A 24287-nucleotide genomic window follows, 5' to 3' on the forward strand; every position below is an offset into this window, starting at 1 on the left:
GCTCATGGTGTATTGTCGATGATATATAGGAATTTTTCTAACAGGGATAAGGAGGTGATTATTCCCTTGTATAAGGCAATGGTCAGGCCACACCTAGAGTACTGTATACAGGTCTGGAGGCCTCATTTCAAGAGGGATTTAGAGATGCTGGAACGAGTACAGAGAAGGGCAACAAGATTAGTGAATGGAACAAAGGGGTGCTCTTACAAAGAAAGGCTCAAGTTTTGCAAATTACAGTGTCTGGGGACTAGGCACCAGCGAGGTGATCTGATAGAGGTGTATAAAGCCTTGAATGGTTTGAGCATGCTCAGTGATGGGATTCTTCCTCTTGCTCAGAATAATCACCTGAAAGGGCATAAATTCAAATTGAGAAAAGACAGATGTAGGATAGACGTGAGGAAATTTGCTTTTAGCCAGCGGGTCGTTGGTTGGTGGAATAGACTTCCATCCCTTGTCATGGAAGTTGATAGCCTAAATAAGTTTAAGGCTCAGCTGGACAGGTATTTCGAACGAACAGAGGGATGAAGTGGAAGTGGTTATTTTTTATTTATTTATTTATTATTATTATTATTATTATTTATTTTATTTTTTTTTTTGGCTGATGCTGCATAAGCTTGCTTTCTTGCATCAAATGCCTCTACTAATGCTAATGCTAAAGAAGATAAAACCAAAATTAGATGATCTCCAAATCAAAAGCATTTGCAAAATTCGCGACAAAGGGATAATATTGAAAGCAGCCACTAACTCATATCTAGAACAGATCAAGTCTTGCGGCACAGCTGAAGATCTAACTGTTACCTTTGAAACCCCTAAACTCAGGGAGCCAAGTTTAATTGTGTTTGATGTAGATGGCTCAATCCAAAAAGATGACCTACTGGAGGAAGTGTATAACAGAAATCTCTTTGAATCCATGAGCAAAGAAGAAGCCATTAAGGAGATGAAAATTCATTTTTCCACCAATGCGCGGTCTCGTGGTCGACTTAATTGGGTTATAGAAGTGTCCCCCAGGATAAGGAGATTCCTACACAGCCAGGATAGAATTTTTCTGGGCTGGTCATCCCACAGATTCAGAGATTTTGTACCAGTCCTGAAATGCTACAAATGTCTTGGTTATGGGCACACTTCTGCTAGGTGTCTTAAAAAACAACCAATGTGGGGGCATTGTGCTGAGACAGAGTTGGGACAGTCCTTGTGAGACATCTCTACAAGGACTGTCCCAACAAAGCCTCGCCTCCTAAATGCTCAAATTGCAAAGCAGTTAACAAACCTTATGATCACTCTGTGCGGGATGGAGCGTGCCTTGTATATATAAGAGCAGCAGATATAGTACGCAATAAGACTAACTATGGAAAATAGGATGCTCAACTCCCCCCACCTCCCAGACTTCTTATAGCTCAGATCAATGACCAAAAATCCATCTCTGGCAACACAGCTTCATCCTCTAATAGATGAGTTGAATCTAGATATTCTTCTCCTTCAGGAACCATACTGCGTCTGTGGAAGGATCTCTGGTTACCCCCCAGAAGGCAGCTTCAGCCGTATTGCGGTCCTAACAGCATATTTCCAATTTGGCAGATATCCTCCCACACATAGCTCAACTGGAACAAGTTCTTGACCTCCTGGAGAACACTGATGTCATTATAGCAGCAGATTCGAATGCCCGGTCGACACAATGGTTCAACACCTCTACCGATGCAAGAGGAGACATGTTAGATGAATTCATTGCCTCACGCGGCCTTGAAATCATCAACAGACCAGGACACCCAACCACCTACTCTTCGGGAACTGGAGAGTCTAACTTGGACATCACACTGAATACTTCTTCTCTTCGCAATAGACTCCTTCATTGGCAGGTGCATGACACGGCCACTACTAGTGACCATCGCCTCATCACTTACAGTGTAACCGATTCTGCCCTCCCTCGCCAAGTGTCTGTCCAGGATATTGTAAGATTCTCTACTAAAACAGCGAATTGACAATGTAATTCAAGACGTTCATGACCCAGCTAGCAACTTCTACCAATCAATGAACAGTGTGCAGAAAACAGACTTTGTGCAGAGTCTGCTCCTCAAAGCTTCAGAGACTTTCATGAAAAAATGTTCCAGGAACCCAAGATCTGTACCATGGTGGTTGCAGGAACTCACTAACCCGCGCAATTCTTTGAAGTGCGCTCGCAAAGAGTACCAACGCAAGAGAAGGACTGACCCTGTTCACATCGTAGAACAGTATAGAGACTGATTCAAAGTAGTCTGCCGTGAATATTCTAACAAAGTTTACCATGCCAAGCAGAGCTCCTGGCATTCCTTTGTCGAGACTGAGGGGAACCAGAATCCGTAGGGTTTAGTCCACAAACTCGTGAGGAATAAGCTGGGATCCATGGATGTCATACACTCTGTCCGCTCTGATGACTCATCTGAGACTACACACTGTGAAGATACAATCAACCGGATTATAAATGAACTAATATATCAGGACAACACCAACTCTGACACTGACATCCACAGGAAGATAGCAGTACAAAATTCCAGCTTCCATCCAGACATTATGGAGGAACCATTCACAGAGGAGGAAGTTGATGCAGCAATTAAAAAAATCAAAAAAGCTCCTGGTCTGGATTTTATTGAAGGCGAGACTCTGCAACGTCTCTGGGCCATAGCTCCAATGATACTACTTCAGCTCTTCAACACCTGTCTGAATGAGGGTAAATTCCATCATGTTGGAAGCATGCTAACCTGAGGCTCTTACCTAAGGATCCCACAGGCACCTCCAAGGCATACCACCCTATTGCACTGCTTCCCATTCTCGGCAAGGTTTTTGAGAGACTGCAGCTCTCCCGCTTCCAACCCCGATATGAAGCCGGTGGTTTGGCATCCTCGCTTCAATTTGGATTCAAACAAGGGTGCTCCACAATTGATACTCTGTCTAAAACCCTCAAAGTTGCAGAACAGTCGGATGCAACTTATGTACTGGCAATCTTCATTGACTTCAAAGGAGCTTTTGACACAGTGTTGTGGCTGGGCATTCTTCAGAGGGCCAGAGTCTCTAATTGTACCTGGAATTTCTACCACTGCCTCAAAAGCTACTTCTCTAACCGCAAGGTCAGCATCAAAACAAAATATCACTGCATCACCCGACATCTAACCCAAAGCTGTCCCCAGGGCTCCATCCTGGAGAAAGCTGTGTGGAATATGATACTCGGCGACTGGCTCCTGAGGGACTACCCACACACTACTCAGCTTTCTTACGCCGACGACATGGTTATCATCATCGAGGGCCCCACCCACGCCACCATAGAAACCCAGGCTACAGTTGTTCTCTCTGCTCTGTCCGTATGGGCCATGGTAAATAAACTCTGTCTCCACTGAGAAGAGCAAAACCCTCCTATTAAAAGGCAAACTGGACTTCTCCAGACCTCCTACCATATGTTTCAATAACCGCCCACTGAAAACTACTGATCGGTGAAGTACCTAGGAGTAATTTTGGACGACAGGAGAACTTTCATCCCCATATCCAAGCTATCAAAGAAAAGATAAAAAATTACATCACTATGTTAGCACGCTTTACTCGTAAGGAATGGGGTCTTAAAGGACCAACTCAACGCCTTCTATACTCAGCAGTATTTATACCAATTGTCACGTATGGAGCTGCATTATGGTACCACCAAATGACTTTAGTACATGCTCAACGTAAAATTCAGCAAATTCAACGACTTATGCTACTACAAATGACCCGTGAATGTAGAACGACATCAACTGCCGCCCTACAGCTACTAACAGGCTGCCTCCCCTTGGACCTCCACGTCGCTTTTATCGGACTCTCTCATGCCATCAAGAAGAATAAGGAAGCTGAATTCCTCACTATTTGAACCCGTACCGATACCGACATCAAACAGGAACATAAAGTGTGTGGCTAGAATTGATAAACCTATGGCAAACCCACTGGAATAACTCCACAACTGGTGCAACTACTAAAATATTTCTCCCCGAGGTAACCTACATCAACAAACAATGTTCCACTTGGTTCATCCCAAACGTCTATGCTTCCTTTTAACTGGCCAAGGGTCCTTCAAGAGACGCCTTCTAGAGTTTGGCCTAGTCGAGGATGCCCTCTGTACCTGCGGAGAACCTGAAGACTGGGATCACGTGATGCACTCGTGCAACGTATACTTAGACTTGATATCGATGGTTCAACTGTTGATGACCCTGCTCAGGTAGCTAATAAACTAAATGAATATTTTGCATCGACATTCACACATGAGGAGTTATTCAGCGAGGGGAATGCCAGAGGTGTATTCAACCCTTGCAGTAAGCTAGATAATCTTGTAATAACTGAGAGTAAAGTGGAGGAGAAATTGTTGAAGATAAACACAAGAAAGGCACCTGGGGTGGATGGGATCTATCCAGTTATATTAAAGGAGGCAGCAAAGGAAGTAAGCAAACCCTTAGCCATAATTATGAGAGCTTCCTTGGACTCAGGGGAGGTACCCATGGACTGGAGATTGCAAATGTGACCCCAATCGAGAAAGAAGGATCAAAGGGAGACACAGGTAATTACAGATCTGTTAGTTTAACATCTCTTCCAAGGAAATTAATGGAGGCACTGGTTAAAGATGCATTGCAGATCATCTAGACAAGACTTCAGTTATAGCTCGGATGATACAGTATGGGTTTGTTAAGGGGAAGTCTTGTCTGACCAATTAGATTGGATACTATAATGTACTCACAAAGGAACTGGATCCAAAGAATAATTTTGATATCATATATTTGGATTTTAGAAAGGCTTTCGATACTGTTGCACATAGAAGACTGCTGCACAAATTGGAGCAGTGTGGCATTGGAGGCAAATTGCTGCTATGGATAAAGGGGTGGTTGAGGGGGAGAAGACAGAGAGTGGTAATCAATGGACACTGCTCATTGTGGACTAATGTTATTAGTGGGGTCCCTCAGGGTTCAGTGTTGGGTCCATTATTGTTTTCTGTATTTATAAATAATATTGATGATGGTATAAGCTTAATGTCCAAGTTTGCAGATGATACAAAGGTTGGCAGGGTTGTTAAGGACACTACTGACGCTATGCTGCTGCAACAGGATCTGGAAAGGTTGAGCAGATGGGCTGAGAGGTGGCAAATGAAGTTTAACATTGACAAATGTAAAGTACTACATATGGGAAACAGCAACCCCAGAGCAACATAGTGATAGAGAATGAAAAGGACCTGGGGGTAATTGTGCAGGCAGATATGAAGTTCTCTGAGCAGTGCAGACGGGCTGCAAGAGTAGCTCATGGTGTCTTATCAATGATATACAGGAATTTTTATAGCATGAATAAGGAGGTGATTATTCCCTTGTATAAGGTAATGGTCAGGCCACACCTTGAGTACTGTATACAGGTCGGGAATCCTCATTTCAAGAAGGATGAAGAGCTGCTACTAATCCCAGATTATGCACCGTGCTACTAATCCCAGTGAGAAAAGGTGCCTACCTGTTGTAGAAATACTTGCTTTTACTCCTCTATCCTCTTCCCATTCTGTTTTCAGCTCTGTCAATGAGGATCTTCTGTTATGTACGCACAAATGCACCACAAATCTGTTCAGTGCTGCAGAAGATATTTGTGGACGTCCACTTCCTTTTTCTCTATTTGATAATTTTCATAATAAATGTGCTACTGTTGACCGATTACAGTGAATCCTTTTAGCTATTTCATGTGTAGAATCTCCCTCTGCATTGAAATGCAGCAGCAACACTTTTCCTATGTGGTGTTAATTTTGAAAACTTGCCATTGCAATAGCACAGAATACTGGGCTTGTGACATATGCACTGTATTTTTAGTCGCCAGGATGATTAGATATCACATTTGTGGCATGTGATATCTAAGAGAGCTTAGAGATGGATGATGCAATAGGGTATTGTTACCAAATGTATATTGCCATATTTCACAGAAATTAGGTGAATTTTGCAAGTGATGCAATTTTTTTGACCACTGTAAAATTAAAATACTGTATTAGAATTGTATGAATGTGGAACAGGATAAACACTTCAGCTTGAAATTTGGAGCATAGTTTTAGTAAAGCAGCATCAGTAATCTTATTCATGTTTGTTGAATAACATCTAGTATGCAAGTATTTTAATTTTTCTGTTATTTTTTAAAATTGGGGAATGAATTCATGTTCTGTCATGTATTTTTTTCCCAATTTTGTTTAAATGATGATTTGGAGCTGTCAGCTTTCATTTCAGTGTATAGTTACAAGAAGTTGTTTGTTTGTTTGACATCCGATAATCAGCATGTAAGTGAATGCATCTACCCTTTTTGGAATTATGTGGAATGTATAAACAACCCTCATCCAGCAACCATAATTGGTTCTCTTCTCAAGCCCTATCTTCAGAGTGGTAGAGGAAACCAACTTGAGTAAAATTTTAGGTGGATTATCAGCACTAATGGCATTTTTGTAATTTGTCTCATTGTACTACTGTGTATATTTTTTGGAAAATTTCTTTTTTTTTTTCAAGAGGCAAGTCTCTTGATAAAAAGCAAATTAAGGGAAAGGGTATTAAAAAACAGCGTACAATATGAGAGCATAAAAAAAAAACATTTAAATTATTTTGCAATACACATGCACATTCATAATTTTAAAAATTTTCAAGTGAAATCTTATCAGTGAGACAAAGTAACATTTTTGAAAGAATTTTAATTATCTGGACTGTTCCTATTTGTTACATTCAAAGAAGAGTATGACATAATTTCTGCAGTAAGAGTAGTCATAAGAATATTTATTATGTATATAGAAGATTTATTGCACATACTTGTTAAGTTGTACTTTATTAATGTTACTATTATTATTTATTATTATTTATTTATTATTATTTTATTTTATTTTTTTTTCAGTTTTAGAAATTTATAAACATAAGTTACACGATCCAAAAACCGGAAAAAATCCTTTGGACAGCAAAATGACTGAGGCTTTACTCAAGGGTCCTTCACAAAATGAAAAATATGAAGATGATTTTAGAGTAAAAGACAAATCTAACACTCCACCTGTTACTTCTGCTGCTGCTGCTACTACTACTACTACTGATAGTGATAATATTGTACATATCCAGTCTTATTTATTTAGTGAAAATTTAATTTCTTCAGAATATCCCAATGTTACTGAATTGGATATAAATAAAAATTATGAAGAGTTACTTATAGAAACAAATACAGATTATTCACAAGCTAATTTTGAAGATTGTTCCCCCCCTAATAATGATAATAATACTGCAGAATTTGATATATATGAGACAGAATTAAAAAATAACCTTGAAGAAGCACAAGATACAAAAAGACCTAAAAGGAAATATACTAAGAAAAGTAATAAAAAAACAAAAAAGGCAGAAGAGTTGCAAAAGAAATTAAAAGAGTCATATATTAATTCGAGCTTGAAATCCTATATTGATGTTTGTCTACATGCTGGCATGGTAAGCATTTTCGATATCATTACATTGATTTCTTAAATTTTCTTCAGTTTATATTAAATGCATCATGTGTATTGAATACTAGATAGTTATAGAGCAATGCAGTAGGCTAGCTAGCTAATAAAAGCAATCTGAAAGTTATCAAAATAATCTTAATCTAATTTATTGTAACAACCAATAAACAAAAGCATCATATGCATCACTGTAATTAATAATGTAGGCAATAATGTCAACTTGGTGTAACAGTGAAGGGTACCCCACAAGTTTTGCATATGGCAATAATCTATGACATTAATGACTAGAACAATTCGTAATTAAAATACCAGGATAATTACCTGATTTTTTTTTTTTTAAACATTTTACAAGATTTAAGTTAAGATTTAGTTGTTTTTTTTTTTGAGTTGTTTGAAGCATCAAAGGTCGTTCATCAACAAAATGCTTTTAAACAAATTATGACTTAGATAAAATTTTTTATTTTTCGATATGTACATTAATTTATTATATATCCCCGAAATTCCTTGTGTAATTTTAGCTGTAATAATTTCCCTTCTAGTTTCCTTTTGCTCTTTTCATTTTTCCAACAAACTGTACAGAATTGCCAGTACTTATCATTCATATGAAGTGAACCTCTGTGGTCCACCTGGTATGAATGGCACATATACTGATGAACCTCCAGTTACACAAACAAAAAAATTCTTTTGTTACCATTCTTTGCATTCCTAACCAAACTCTTTCATAATGTGCCTTAGCATGCCTAATCTGAATTGGAGGTTACAGACTAATTGTAATGTAACTTACTGTAGGATCATGTGGCCCCCAGGTGACAAAGGAGGTTAGGCAGGCGAAGGTAGATTACGAGAAATCCTTGGCAAAAGATGCTAAGAAAAACAGCAAGGATTTCTTTACTTATATAAACTCTAAAAAGGAAGGGGATGAATCTGATTGGTCCACTTGACATCGATGGTTCGACTGTTGATGATCCTGCTCAGACAGCAAACAAACTGAATGAGTATTTTGCCTCTACATTCACACATGAGGAATTATTAAGGTTTGAAAATGGCAGAAGGTTATCAAATTGTAGCAGGGTACTTAATGATTTTGTAATAACTGAGAGCAAAGTGGAGGAGAAATTGTTGAAGTTAAATATAAGAAAAGCACCTTGGATGGATGGGATCTATCCAGTTATATTAAAGGGCAAAGCAACTAAGCAAACCCTTAGCTATAATTATGAGAGCATCCTTGGACTCAGGGGAGAGGTTCCCACAGACTGGAGATGTGCAAATGTATCCCCAATTCACAAAGGGGGATTGAAGGGTGACACGAGTAATTACAGACCAGTTAGTTTAACTTCTGTTCTGTGTAAAATAATGGAGTCACTGGTTAAAGATGCATTGCAGGATCATCTAGACAAGACTGCAGCAATAATTCAAACACAGCATGGGTTTGTTAAGGGAAAGTCTTGTGTGACAAATTTGATAGGTTATTATGATATGGTTACAAAGGAACTGGATGTAAAAAATAATTTTGATATCATATATTTGGATTTCAGGAAAGCTTTTGACACTGTTGTGCATGGAAGTCTTGTACAAATTGGAGCAGAATGGTATTAAGGGTAAGTTGCTACAATGGATAAAAGGATGGTTAAGTGGGAGAAGACAGAGGGTGGTAATCAATGGGTGCTGCTCTTCGTGGACTAATGTTATTAGTGGAGTCCCACAGGGTTCGGTGTTGGGTCCACTGTTGTTTTGTATATTTCTCAATGATAGTGATGAAGGTATATCAGGCTTAGTGTCGAAGTTTGCAGATGATACAAAGGTTGGCAGAGTTGTTAATGACAGTAATGGCATTGTGCTACTGTAACAGGATCTAGATAATTTGGACAGATGGGCTAAGAAGTGGTAACTGAAGTTTAACCTTGACAAATGCAAAGTACTGCATATGGGGTTGAAGTAACCCGAGAGAAAAGTACCAACTGTGTGGTACTACAATTAAGGTGGTAGAAAATGAAAAAGACCTGGGAGTAATTGTGCAGTCAGATATGAAGTTTTCTGAGCAATGCAGACAGGCTGCCAGGGCAGGTCATGGGGTTTTGTAAATGATATATAGGGATTTTGCTAACAGGGAAAAGGAGGTGATTGTTTCTCTGTATAAGGCAATGGTCAGGCCAGCCTTGAGTACTGCGTACAGGTCTGGAGGCCTCATTTTAGGAAGGATGTCAATTTGCTTGAGCATGTACACAGAGGGCAACAAGATTGGTGAGAAGAATGAAGGGATCCTCTTACCAAGAGAGGCTTAAGTTCTGCAAATTGCAGTGGCTGAAGACTAGGCACCTGTATAGTGATTTGATCGAGGTGTATAAGGCCTTGAATGGGTTGAGCTCGCTGAATTCTGATGGGATCCTTCCACTTCTTCAGATTACGAACCTAAGGGTGGCATATATTCAAATTAAGAAAAGACAGATGTAGAATAAATGTGTGGAAATTTGCCTTTAGCCATTAACAAACTTCCATTTATCGTTGTGGAAGTTGATAGGTTGAATAAATTTAAGGAGGAACTGGATAGGCATTTGGAGGGAATGGTGTGTTTTTTTTTTGGCTGATGCTGCATAAACTCATACACTTGCTTTCTTGCATCACATGCCACTGCTACTACTACTACCTTTTCATGAAATGGAGTATTACTTCTGTAACAGCAGAAGTAGTACTCTAAGTAGTACATGGGTTCATATCATGCCATACAAAGCAGGTGGTAGATATCTATGGATGCTGTATGTGTGCACTTCAATATGTGGATTGACAAGAAAAAAGATTTAAGTGGCTCTGAACACGGCATGGTAGTCTGCACCAGATGTGTTGGTATGAGCATCTCAGAAATTATAACCCTTCTATGGATTTCACATATTACTCTGTCTTGAGTGTAACTGGATTGGCCCAATGACCAAATAACATCCAGCGAATGGTGATAGTGTGGACAGAAACAGCCTTGTTGATGTTAGAGGCCAACAAAGGCTGAAAAGACTTGTCTTGGGCAACAGGACAAGCCTTGTCAGCTACAGTCAGTCAAATAACCCGATATAACAGTGGTAACCAAACATGCATTTCAGAATGCAATTCTATGTACCTTGTCAGAGATGTGGTATTGCTGATGAAAGTGCTGACAACTGAACCAGATTCCACTTTTGTCAGCAAAAAACAAGAAGATACAGTTACAGTAGGTTTAGGAACACCAACACCATACAATGAAGGATTTAAAAAACAATACCTTGTCTGATGAAGTCTCATTCTTGCTGTTTCACACTGATGGGATGACCAAAATATGGATAAAGCGGCATGAGTCCATCCTGCCAGGTGTTAACCCTTTGTGGTCCAATGTCATGTCTCTCATGCTATTGAAAATTTCTCTTCTGGTCCAATGTTGTGTCAGATGCACTTTCCTGTTTTGCCAGTTATATATCTTGGTTTTCTGCTCTTCTGATGTAACTATTGAACTGCCTTCTTTTTATACTTCATATAAACAATTTGGCAAACTAATTGAATATTTACGTTCGATTGTTAAGAGCTGATGGCTATAGTTTTTCATTTTTAATATTCACTGTGTATTTAATCTCTGCCAGAAACAAGGTGTTAGTCATGACATCAACATCTCATAAAAGCTTTACTGAAGAAGAAATTGAGAAAATGTTAGAACTTTCCTATTCAGAATTTGATTTACTTTTGTCTAATAGTGAAGTTGATGTTATTTTCAATCCAACAATATACACTGTGCTGCCACTTTATTAGGTACACCTACCAAGTAGCGTGTTGAGCCTCCTTTAGCATTCAAAATAGCCTGAATTCGTCTAGGCATGGATTGAACAAGATGCTGAAAACGGAGTACCATGCAGACATGAGTGTGTTACGCAGCTCCTTGAGATTTGACAGAGGTGCAGGCCTGCAGCAAACAGCCCTTTCCGCTCATCCCAAAGATATTCAATAGAATTGAGATCCGAGGACTGAGCGGGCCACTGTAGCAAAGAAAAGTCATTGTCACGTTCCTGGAACCATTCCATAGCGATTCAGGCTTTTTGCTCTGCCGCATTATCCTGCTGGAAGTAACCATCTGACTGAGGATAAACTGTCAACACGAACAGATGCACTTGGTAGCAACGATGTTTAGGTACGATGTGGCATTCAGACGTGAATCTATGGGTATCAATGGACCCAACGTGTGCCAAGAAAAAATTCCGCACACCATAACACTGCTCCCACTACCTTGCACAGTAGTCGTCAGACATGACGGGTCCATGGATCCATGTTGTTTTCGCCAAATTCTGAACTTTCCATCAACATGATGAACCAGGAACTTCAACTTGCCAAACTAAGCAACTGTTTTCCAATCCTCGATAGTCCAGTGCTGGTGTTGCTGCTCTCTTGTTCTTCATTGATAACAAAGGTGTTGTAGCCCATTCGCGACTAGTGGTCCATTGCAATATTTTGTTCTATGCACCAAGATTGTATTCTGACATGATGTGCAACATTGTGGCCTGTCTGTTTGCTTGCACAATTCTAGCCACCTCCTCTGACCTCTCTCATCAACAAGCAATTTTTTTTCCAAAGGAGTGCCATTGCGAGGATGTTTTCTGTTCGTTGCACCATTCTCAATACACCCTTGAAACCGTGGTGCGTGAAAAGTTCAGGAGAACTGCCGTTTCAGAGATGCTTTGTCCAGCATGTCTTGCACCTACTACCATGCCATGCCATGTTCGAAGTCCGTTAGATCACTCCTTTTCCTCATTCTTGCTGCGGTTTGTACGCTTAACTGATACTAGAAAGGTTGTTCTGCTGCATTTATATCCACAACTGTGATCGTGTGATTTGCAATGTTGTGGGACAAACCATTTGTAGCAGGGATGTGCATAATAAAGTGGCAGCACAGTGTATCTTGTAGCAGTGATTAAGAAATTAATGACAAACTGTCAGCCAGTGCTAGTGTGGAAAATTGGAGACCAAGCAATGTAAATGATGTTTCATTCAAACATTTTTTCCTTTTCTGTTTCGAACTGGATTTCATTCGAGTAATTGAAGTATTCCAAAAATTGAACTTGAATATTTTCAGCTGTTTTTTGCTGATTCTTTGTTTGAAGAAATTTTGAATGAAACAAATAATTATGCCAATGAAACTTTCAAATAGGTTGCTTTGTGACTGTTCCATATGGTGTGACTGGATTTCAATTTCAGTAAATAAACTAAAGGCTTTAGTTCATTTATCTGAATTTGAATTTTCTTGTTTGTCTCACAAACAAGAAAAAATGTCTGAAACATTTCTTTAATGTTTTATCAATCACTTTTATATATTAACTGATATAAACTTAAATAATGTTTGAAGAGCTCATATTCAGCATTCATTTTTTTTCATTTTCTGGAACAGGGAGATGGAAATAATGCTATGCCTCAAAGGGTTAATAGTGCTGGCTGGTGGTGGCCATTTAATAGTGTGGGAAATGTCTTTGTGGTACACACTCGAGGGGCCTCTGATACCAGTAGAGCAACATTAAAAAATACCATGTTATTTTGAAATTGTTTCAGGAGCATTCCATCATGGCTGCAGTGTATCCATCCTTGAATGGGTTCTTCCAACAGGATAATGCACCGTGTCACAAGAACAGAATTGCACAGAACTGGTTTCAGAAATATGAGAGTGAATTCACCATACTGCAGTGGCTCCCCTATCACAAGATCTTAGCCCAATTGAGTGCCTGTGAGATGAAATGAAACTGCTGTTGTTTCTCTACTCTTTGGAGTAGAGAAACAACAGCAGCATCCATGTGGCATACTTTAAACCCCTCGGGGAGTAAATGCAGACTGTTCCAAGGGTTAAAGGGAATCTATTTACTGTTAAGTAGGTGTTCCTAGTAAAATAGTTACTCAGTGTTATAATTGTTTGTCCCATAGAAACTCCCGCAGGCCTTGTAATCTCCACCCCCTTCATTCCAGGCTACTGGAATGCAGGAATTCTTTTGGGATGTGCAGTAGCACATCCCAAAAGAAGTAATGTAAGAATCAGTTATACCTTATGGTTTTCATTAAAATATTAGCCTATGTAAAAAAAAAAAAAAACATCTGTTAACAAGTGCAAGCTATGCTGAGTAAAACTCATTCTATACCATATGCCTTGCACAGTCTCTTCAGGACTGAAATAATGACAAGGCTCTTATCATGAACTCTCTCCAATCATTTCTTGGCAAAATTGGGTAGTTTGAATTGATTTAAAGGTTTGGACAAATTATTAGAGGAATTGGACAAATGAAGTGGGCAATTTTTATTTATTTTCTTTCTTTTTTCCTTTTTGCCCAGTGCTAAGTAATCTTTGCTTTCTTACATCATGTTGCTTATATCAATACTAAAATTCTGGTGAATTGCAAACTCATCCCTAACCCTCAACTTTTTCTCAACATCACTTCATACCTGTTAGATATAATACCTCAGATTGCCTATGCTTAACATCATTATTACCAATATACAGGGTGTCTCAAAAATACACAGCATAACTTCAGGAATGAGTTCCTCATATGTAGACAATAAAAATATTTTATATCAACATAGTTCCGGAAATGCTTGGTTCCCGAGTTATTAACCGGAATGTCTTATCTCCCGCAGGTGATTTCCTCCATCACAAGGTACTGACAGAATCTGGTGGTTTTCCATTCTGACCATGTACTCAAATCAGGAGCAAGCTGATATGCAATTTATGTACAGTTTGGCAATGCTCTGGAGGCTCATCATTTGTACCATGAAAGTTTCCCAGAATGAAGATGTCCAGACAGGAAAATGTTTGAAGGTATCCATCACTGCCTTTATGAACATGGGACCTTTACACTTCATGCTGCCGATAGAGGACGACCAAGATCTACAACTCCTGAAGTAGAGGAGGAGATTTTGGATGTTGTGCATGCCACTCCTGGAATTAGCACACGCAGAATAGCAATGCAACTGACCAAAGAATACATTGCCAAAGAAGAAAAGAAAATTAAAAGACAATGCCAGGTTTCAAGTCTTCAAAAGATAGGGCCATGCTCTTGCTTGAGGATAATGCAGGGGAGATTACAGATTAATACCACTGCTCGTGTAAAGCAGTGGTATTAATCCTCGAAACTTCTGGAAATCCTTGTGCATTTAAGGGCATCAATAAAGCCACCCTACCTGTGCATTTCCGATCGAACCAGAGAGCACGGATGACAATACCTCTCTTTGAGAATTGGTTTAAATGCTGCTTCATTCCTGAGGTTGAAAACTATTGTAAAGACAACAACGTTCCTTTCAAGATTTTGCTTCTATTAGATAATGCTCCTGGATATCCTACACATCTAGATGATTTCAATTTGAACGTGAGAGTCGTATTTCTACCACCAAACACGACTTCACTCATCCAACCTGTGGATCAGGTTGGATGAGTGAATTTAAATTCTTAGATTTTATTTTGAATTTAAATTATTTTGAATTTAAAAGCATAGTATTTATGCACAACATTTGCTTAGGCATTGTCTGCAGTAGACTGTGAGAAAAATTTTACGTTAAAAGACTTTTGGAAATCTTATAATATTTACCACTGCATCTTAAACATTAATTAGGCCTGGGCAGAAATTACTAAAAGTTGTTTAAATGGCGCATGGAAGAAAATATGCCCACGGCACGTAAAAGGCTTTGAAGGGTTTGAAAAGGATGAATCATATGAAGACGTTACAGATAAGGTTGTAAAGGTTGCAGAGTTACTTCAGTTGGAGGTTGTTGCCAAAGATGTGGAGGAGTTAATAGAGGAAGAAGAGAAGGAATTATCTAATGAAGAACTTACTGATTTGCAGGTAGTGATAGTAAAAGAAGAAAATGCTGACGAAGCTCAGGATGAACCAAACGAGAAGCTGAGATGCTTCATCACCAGAGAGATGGCAATGGCGAGTTTTGAGAAGATGAATCCTGACAGCAAACAATTCTTAAAAGCTAACAGAGGGGTGAATGATATTCTTGCTTGCTACAAAGAAATCTACGATGAAAAGAAAAAAAGCCATCTCCAGTCATCCATTAATATGTTCTTTCTTAGGGTTGAACGGCTGACCCCTTCTAAATCTCCACAGCCCTCAACCTCCATAGTGGCGTACTTATCAGCTGAAGACTTTGATTCTGGCAACGATGCTCGAGAGGTAAAACTTACTGACGTTATGCCTGTCTCCTCTCTTTTTTTGTAATTTTATAATTTTGAAATTTTTTAAATTGCACGCTTTTGTAATTTTTCCTGCGCATGAGATAAAAAATTGAATAAATACAATAGATAATTCTATTCACATGTTCGTTGAACATTTCTTTTTTTGATTCAATCAAATCAGCAAGCACAGTTGCGAGTGTTGCACAAGCATGGGGAGAAATTCCGACTTACGTAAAATCTGACTTATGTAGAGTTCCACAGAACGCAACCCTTACGTTAATCGGGGAGTGGTTGTATTGTAAACAATCTGAAACTGATTCTGTTGTTGGCCCTGGGGAATGAATCTGAATCTCTATGTGGGTGCCATTCCCCAAGGCCCACTGGACATTGTAAAACCCCTGGCATTGCTGCTGTGAAGGGCATATTGCATATATCACTTTTGCATACAATAAAGATTATATATATAAATTATATATATATATATATTTATTCCATTACCCAGTGAATTGTTTACTCTCTGCTTATTAGATGTATATTGATTTTTGGTAATGGTTAGTGATGTAAAAAAGTGCATATTTATGTTCCATAGAGTAATCCAAGTTTAAGTTTTTTGATTAGTCTTAAAAAGAAATTAACAGTCTAATAATGAGTATTTTGATTGTACTTAATTATAATCAAATTATCATAATAATCAAATTTATTACTATTATTATACTTTATTACAAAATTATTTTTTATCATCTCTACTATCTATCTTGAACTTTAATCTTGAACTTTAAACCATCTTTCATTTATTTGTAGAGTAGCTGAAATATAATTACATTAAATTATTTTATTTTCAGATTGGAAGAGCACAGCGTGCCGTAGAAAGTTTTCATGTGAAAAAGGAAAATAAAAGTAATCTGAAAATAGATATTGAGATTTATGATGCTCTTCTTAGTAGTTGGGCAAGAAAGGCAAGGAAGATTTCCTGATTGTTTTTGTTTATAAACATTTAAATCATGCTTTATAAAATGTTAGTGGATACTTTTTTGAAAAAATATGCAATATATGCGATTTATACATGCATATATATGCCATGTAGTTGCAGAAATATACTTCATTATTTCAAAGCATGACAATTATTATTTTTTATTTCAACTAACTGAATAGAATCATTAACTGCAGCAGATTTTTTACACTGTTATGCATTACTGCTTTTTTTATAACCTGAGGTTGAAAAACAACTTTCCAATCTGTATGCTCAAAGGTACACACTGTAGTGAAATAGTTTGTACTTCATTGTGTACTAAGTGAAGTAGTGTGTAGCAGACCCGGATAAGCGTTAGGAAGATAACAATCCAGTTATTAGCATTGATTCTACATGTGTTAGGAATCTTCAAGTAAAGTAACTTTCAGGTGGCAATGATCATATAAGGTGTGACTATTAAATAACAAGACTGTTGCAAAAAAATAAATATAATGAAATATTTCATACCTACAACTTATCTCCTTCAAAACAATTGCCATAGGCTTGCACGCGCAAACACACACACACACACACACACACACACACACACACACACACACACACACACACACACACACACACACACACACTGTTATGTACATTTCTTCTGATCACAAACAATTCTGGAAGCCATCTTCTGTATAAGCCCTTCTAATACCTCATTTTTTTCTAAATGTCTTCAATCAGTGGACTGAAAATAGGTTCCTTAAGTACACTTTTCAGTTTAGGGAAGTGAAAAAAAGTCATATTCACACACACAGGTATTTGTTTTTTTTTGGCCAGAAACTGGTGAACAGAGAGCACATTGCATACTGGAGCATTCTCTTGATGGTGCATCAAACCATCCTTCCACTATTCAGATCTCTTTGAATTTTTTCATGCAGCCTTGTCAGAACTTCAGTAGTATGTCTGATTGACAGTTTTGTCATTTGGCGGGACATATTCAGCCGTAATAATTCCTTTAATATTGAAGAACACAAGAAGCATCGTTTTCAGTTTTGATTTTGACATTCTTGCATTTTTTTTGGTCTGGAGGACTGTTTTGTCTTCCATTGCATTGACTGGCTTTTAGTTTCTAGGTCAAACTGGAACATCCATTGCAAGTAATTACAGTACTCAGAAAGTCTGGATCTTCAATTTTTTTCAAAACATCTTCATTCAAAATTTTTGACACCATCTTGACACATACTTTTCTCATGCCTGAATTTTTAGTTAAAATTTGTGTGATTGTTTCTTTGTCTCTATTGAGTTCTGATGCAACTATTCTAATGCTTAAACGATGATCACTTCTAATCAGCATTCTTACCTGGTCCACATTTTCATCAGTTTGTAGGATACTAGACTGCCTGGTCATTTGTTTTCCACATTCTCTTTTCCTTCTGAAAAATCTTTTACATCATTCAAACACACGAGCTCTTGACATATTATCTTCCTTGTAAAGTTGACATAACAACTCATAACTTTCAGTTGCTGTTTTATTTAGTTTTGTGTAAAAATTTGAGGTTGATCTGCTGTTGAATTCTTTTATCTGTCATTTGTCCGACAAACTGCAAAAACACAAGGCAATGAAAACCAGTCTCACCACAAAGTGAATGAGTGTGTTGGAATGTGACTTGGCAGATAACCAGGAAAAGGTTCACGGTCAACTGTCGTGCTTTTGTTTCACAGGTGTCAGTTGGTGTGTAGTTGGTGTTTGCACAATATCATTATTTAATGGCCACACCTCGTAGTTTAGTTTCAGGATTTTTTCAAAGAAAATTAGCATTAGCATTAGTAGAGGCATATGATTCAAGAAAGCAAGCTTATGCAGCATCAGCCAAAAAAAAAAAACCCTCCCATTTCACCCCTCCATTCGTTCCAAATGCCTATCCAGCTGAGCCTTAAATTTATTTATTCTACCAACTTCCACAATAAAAGATGGAACTCTGTTCCACCCATCAACTACCTGCTGGTTAAAGGCAAACTTCCACACATCTATTCTACAACTTTTTTTTTTCTTAATTTGAATCTGTGCTCCCTCAGTTTCTTAATCAGAGCAAGAGGAAGAATCCCTTCAGCATTCAGCTTGCTCAACCCATTCAAGGCCTTATACACCTCCATCAGATCACCTCGCAGGTGCCTACTCTCCAGGTACTGCAATTTGCAGAACTTAAGCCTTTCTTGGTAAGAGCACCCCTTTGTACCCCCTCACCAATCTTGTTGCCCTGCTTTGTACATCCTTCCTAAAATGAAGCCTCCAGACCTGTACACAGTACTCTAGGCCTGACCATTGCCTTGTATAACGGGATAATCACCTCCCTGTCCCTTCTAGCAAAATTCCTATATATCATTGACAAGACTCCATGACCTGCCTTGGCAGCCCGTCTGTACTACTCAGCAAACTTCATATTTGACCCCCAAGTCTTTTTCACTTTCCACTTCCCTGAGTGTAGTACCACACAGTTCGTACATTTCTCTTTGGTTATTACTACCCATATGCAGTGCTTTGCATTTGTCAGTGTTAAACTTCAGTTTCCACTTCTCAGCCCATTTACCCAACTTATCTAGATCCAGTTGGAGTAGCATACTGTCTTTACTATCGCTAACAATCGTGCCAACCTTTGTATCATCTGCAAACTTGGACATTAAACCTGATATACCATCATCAATATCATTGATAAATATACAAAATAACAGTGGGCCCAACACCGAATCCTGGGGAACTCCACTAATAACATTTGTCCACGAAGAGCAGTGTCCATTGATTACCACACCGGGGCTAGCCAGGTGGGTAAAGTGCCTGCCTGGCAACCCAAAGGTCACGGGTTTAAATCCCACCTCGGGCTTGAATCAGAGTAAAATGCAAAAAACTTTGGGAGGTGCATTATGGCCACAGAAGCCGATGCGTCAACAACAAAAAAAAAAAAAAAAAAAAAAAAAATTGATTACCACTCTCTGTCATCTCCCACTCTACCATCCCTTTATCCTTTGTAGCAACTTACCCTTAATGCCATATCTCCAATTTGTACAGCAGTCTTCCAGAGAAGAAATATTACTGTTCAGGATAAGGGGAAGAGATTTGCTTATACAGAGGTGTTTGTTTGTTATTTGGTTTTTAGGAGCATTAGCAACTAAGGCCATATTGCTCTGGGATATGCGGTGGTCATTCCCTGTCCTTTCCACATCCTCCATATTTGTTGGTCACGGGCTCAAACCCCGGTCTAATCAAGAAGCATGTGCTATGCACTGCTGCTCCTGCCCACCCGGCTACGGAGGTGCCTATACAGAGATGAATATAATGGGTTCAGATATTTTTTTAAACTGTGAAACCAACTAATGTTCAAAAGTAAATTCAAAGTATTTTATTAATTTCTGCGGGCTCCAGGGTTTCCCATACCTCCCGCTGAAGAGTAACTGTACATTATGGATACAACCAATAAGTCTCTTGCCTGAGACCAATGTAGTATAGCCGCACATTTGACCGTACTATATATCCATAACACTCAGTTATTACAATATGTTGAAGGCACCAATTTCTACATTAACCTTCACAACTTATACAACTATACAGATAGTTAAAACCTACCAGTTTGGTTACGATGAGGTCAGACATATATCTTACAATTTATACAATTTAAGATTTACAATTTGTATAGTTTAAGATTTACAATTTGTACAGTTTAAGATTTACAATTTGTACAGTTTAAGATTTACAATTTGTACAGTTTAAGATTTACAATTTATGCACCTTATTAGAGGCCGAAGTCCCAGGACACTGCCCACCCAACGGAGAACCTTGCACATCGACTTATATATACTAAACGCTAATATTGCCACCCGGCAATAAATATAAATAAATTTCCTTATCAGAGGTCCTGTAAGAATGCGATTAATATCAAGGCAGTATATACAGTGGTAGTACACTTATTACATAATTATTTTCAGTCAGTAAGTCCTTTCCTTCTGCGGAAAGCCTTGTCTGCAAAGTTAGCCAGTGCCTGATAATTTTCCTTACATTCTAAAAATTTGGTGAAGTTATTTACATCATAAACTTCAGTCAATATCTGAAGTTCAAATCGAATGTCTACATAATATTGACATTCTAAGATTACATGTTGGACTGGCTCCTTTGAGCCACATTTACATAGAGGAGATGCAGCCAAACCCAGAGTAGATAACTTTGAGTTTAGGCTGCCATGCCCGGATAGAAGGAAAGTTAGGTGAAGATCTGGGCCAATGTTTTTTGTCAAATTCAGCAACTTGAGGTATAAAAAGGGTAGTAATTCTTCCAGTGTTGGCATTAGTCCATTCGTTTTGCCATTCCTGGAGGAACTGGTTTCTTAATCTAGTGTTATCTTCTTTCACTGGCATGTCCAGGTTAACAGAAAACTGGTTGAACTGTGCTGCAATACCGTTCCTTCTACAATATGGAAAGTAATTGTACAGTATTAATTGGCAGTTTGCCGTTGATTACTTGTAGTACTGACGTTGAAATCATGCGACACGCTCTTGAAGTTGCAATCAGGAAGAAGCGCTGGGCTTGAGTCAAGATTTTTTCCACCATGACTCTGAGTATACTGGGGCATCAAGCACCTGCAGCATAGCAGACAATAGGAATAAATATCCATTTGTAGTACAGCTTGAGAGTAGAGGGTTTCAGACCCCAAGAACCCTTGGTGATTCTGATTATTTTGCCTGTCAAAGTCTTGATTTTGTTTAGTACATATTTAGCATGGGTAATGAATTGACATTTGTTATCTAACATAATTCCTAGGTATTTGTATGAGTTAACTAATTTTATTGATTGTTCCTTAATCTTAATACTTTGGAGGTCTATTTGGGTCTAATTTTCCTTTGAGAAGAATTTTTGTTTTGGGAACAGAAATAGTTAATTTATGTGTACTACACCACTCATCTAGGTCTGATGGGACTTCATTAGCACGGATTTCAAGTTGTAGTCTGGAGTTTCCAGAAACAAGGATAATTAAATCGTCTGCATAAGTGATCATAGTAGTGCAATTATGTTCAGTAGCCAGCCACCCATCAAGGACCATGTTCCAGCATACTGGTCCGAGAACTGACCAGTTCTGATCCCTGAGGGCAACCGCGAGTCACAGGTTTCGCAACAGAGCAGGATCCACTGGAGACCACAAGTGAGCGATTCTGGAAATAATCCGTGATGAGACGATAAATAGGCACGGAGACCCTGGCCTCTCCAGGACACTTTGCCACCAAACAGTGTCAAAGGCCCCTTTGAAGTCCACAAGGAGGTCAAGGACATACTTTTCATTGGAGGCTGAAACATTACTAATAACAAGGTTAATGGCATCCACTGTAGACATCCCAGCAGTGAAACCAAACCGTTATCTGTAGTTTAGGTTTCTTTCTTTATAGTGCTTTTGAAATCTCACTACAATTAGCTTCTCTAGTATTTTTCCGAAGACTGGAAGTAAAGTGATTGAGCGGTATGAATTGGCCTGATTTGCTGTTTTGTTGAGATTCTTAATGAGTAATTTAAGATTTGCCTTTTTCCAAGGAGAGGGGAAGGATCCATATTGTAGGCAGGCATTAAAGAGGTTCATCATCAGTTGGGGGTAGGTGCTCCAGATCCTTTTAACAATGGTAACTTCTAATAGGTCCAGTCCAGGGCAATTGCCATCATGCAAAGTCACAACAGCAAGACCTTCCTCATCCCTATCAAAATCGTCTTCGTGGCTTTGGCCCACATAGGAAAGATGTTCTAAACAAATGCCTGTTTGTACCAGACTTTCTGGTACAGTTTCATCCTGCATAATCAATTCATCCAAAATTGTTTCCATAGTCCTGGCCCATATCAGAGTTTCAGTGTTATCAGGTCTACGTACAGAGGAGGAGATTTCCCTCGGATGAATTTTGTCAAGAGTCAGCTTGTAGATCAAGCCCCGGAGCTCCCGGTCTATACTTTGTTTAACTAACCATTCCCAAGAGGAGCGTTTTTCCTTGTAAATATTGTTGAAATATGTCCTTCTCGTATTTTTGTATATTTCATTCAATCGGTTTATCTCACCTCCAGGTCTATCATCACTCCTAGCTCTCTGAACATCTCATCTTGCACTCTTTGTATGATTCCTTAGAGTAGAAAGGTTCTGGGACCACCATGGAACCGAATTTTGTCTTCTCTGTTTCTTCTTAATCGTCTTGTCGCATATTTCGGTGATGATTGCCATCACTCTTTTAGATGTTGGTCCAAAGTGAGATCTGTCAAATTTGTCAGTTTTTCATCCGTGAATTTTTCCTTAAGTAGTTTATCAAAATGATTCCAATTGATTAGTCGAGTTTTGTATCTGGGGAAGTCATGAGTGACTCTCAAAGCTGCTATGTTTTCATTAGATATTATATCAAAGGTTATTACATTGTGGTCGCTTACCGACCAAGAGTAGTGAACAGTCCGGTTTTCTATGCATCTCCAAACTGTTGCATTCAACAGAGTGACATCTATGTAAGACTGACCAGAAGGGGATGAGTAAGTGGGCAAATGCCCAGGGGAGTTCCAGACAATCAATCCATTAGTTATTATAAATTCCTCCAGTAATTCACCTTTATTATTCTTTATGGGGCTGTTCCACATGGTGGAAGAAGCATTTGTGTCGGTCATAATAACTATCTTTTTACGTGATAACCTAATTAAAGCTGTCTCAAAGAAGTTCAGATAAGGCTCAATTTGTTGAGATTGTTGAGAACTACCTTCCAAGCATGCACATGCCGCATGCTCGGAGCAGAGACCACTTACTCTTGTGATCGTGATCTGCTTGTCCGTTATAACAAGAGCTGCCCACACCCTTGCCACAGCATTTGCACCCTGTCCTGTAACAGATACATTAGATTGAACCACCCTACAGTTTTTTGGTAATCCTTTAACTTTGTCTTTGTAGGAGTTTAATTTCTGAAGTCCTAGTATGTCAACTTTATGATCCATAATTATTTTGGAGATAGCACTCATTGCAGATGCAGAACGTTGGCAGATTAACTGTAATATTTTTAATCTTGGACCATGCTGTACATTTTTTATCCTACTGAATGTAATTTGTGCGAGATTTGGTGACCTGAGCTCGCAAGAACTCAGGACACTTCAAGTCACGATATGAGTGATCTGATTTCCTCTTTTTTATTTTGCAGTTTGGGCATGTAACGTGATTCAGGAGTGGGACAAGATTCCGACTGATGACCTTGCAGTCCACAATGCCCACATGTGTAGTCCTGCTGTCTACAATATCTAGCTGAATGACCATAAGCCAAACATTTAAAACAACGTGAAGCGATAATAAAATCCTTCACATTGTTAACCGACCAGCCCAGGTAGACGCGAGCGTCATCTTTTAATATGATTTGCCTGATATAGGCAGGAACTTCAATTATTCAGTGTTTGTTTTTTTTGTTTTTAGCATTAATCTTAAACCTCACCTTAACCCTCTGTTTGAAATCTTCCTTGCTAACATTGTGCTCACCCAAGTTTTTGACATACAGATCCTCCAAGAATTCTTGGTCTGACCTATCTTTTTGTGTGTCATAGAGTATCACAGTCGGGTTTAGTTTTTGGGGCGTCTACAATTAATTTGTGTTCCCCAAATTTCAGGAAGTTCTTTAATTTAGTGATGTCTTCATCAGTGGCAGTTTCAATTACAGCGCCTTTTTTTCTC

At 38.7% G+C, this 24287-nt stretch overlaps 1 protein-coding gene across 1 annotated transcript in view; it reads left to right on the top strand.

Moving 5' to 3' along the window:
* The window catches only part of PolrMT (mitochondrial RNA polymerase), a 395821-nt gene that overhangs the window by 31988 nt on the left and 339546 nt on the right, over positions 1-24287 (top strand). The window contains exons 3-4 of the mRNA XM_090374544.1: positions 6880-7451; positions 16466-16579. Coding sequence (XP_090230670.1) covers positions 6880-7451; positions 16466-16579 — 686 coding nt within the window. The remainder of the gene's footprint in view (positions 1-6879; positions 7452-16465; positions 16580-24287) is intronic.

Source organism: Mastigoproctus giganteus, chromosome 5 (genome assembly GCF_048544385.1).
Source record: "Mastigoproctus giganteus isolate SK-2022 chromosome 5, ASM4854438v1, whole genome shotgun sequence".
In the NCBI taxonomy this organism is placed as follows: Eukaryota; Metazoa; Arthropoda; class Arachnida; order Uropygi; family Thelyphonidae; genus Mastigoproctus; species Mastigoproctus giganteus.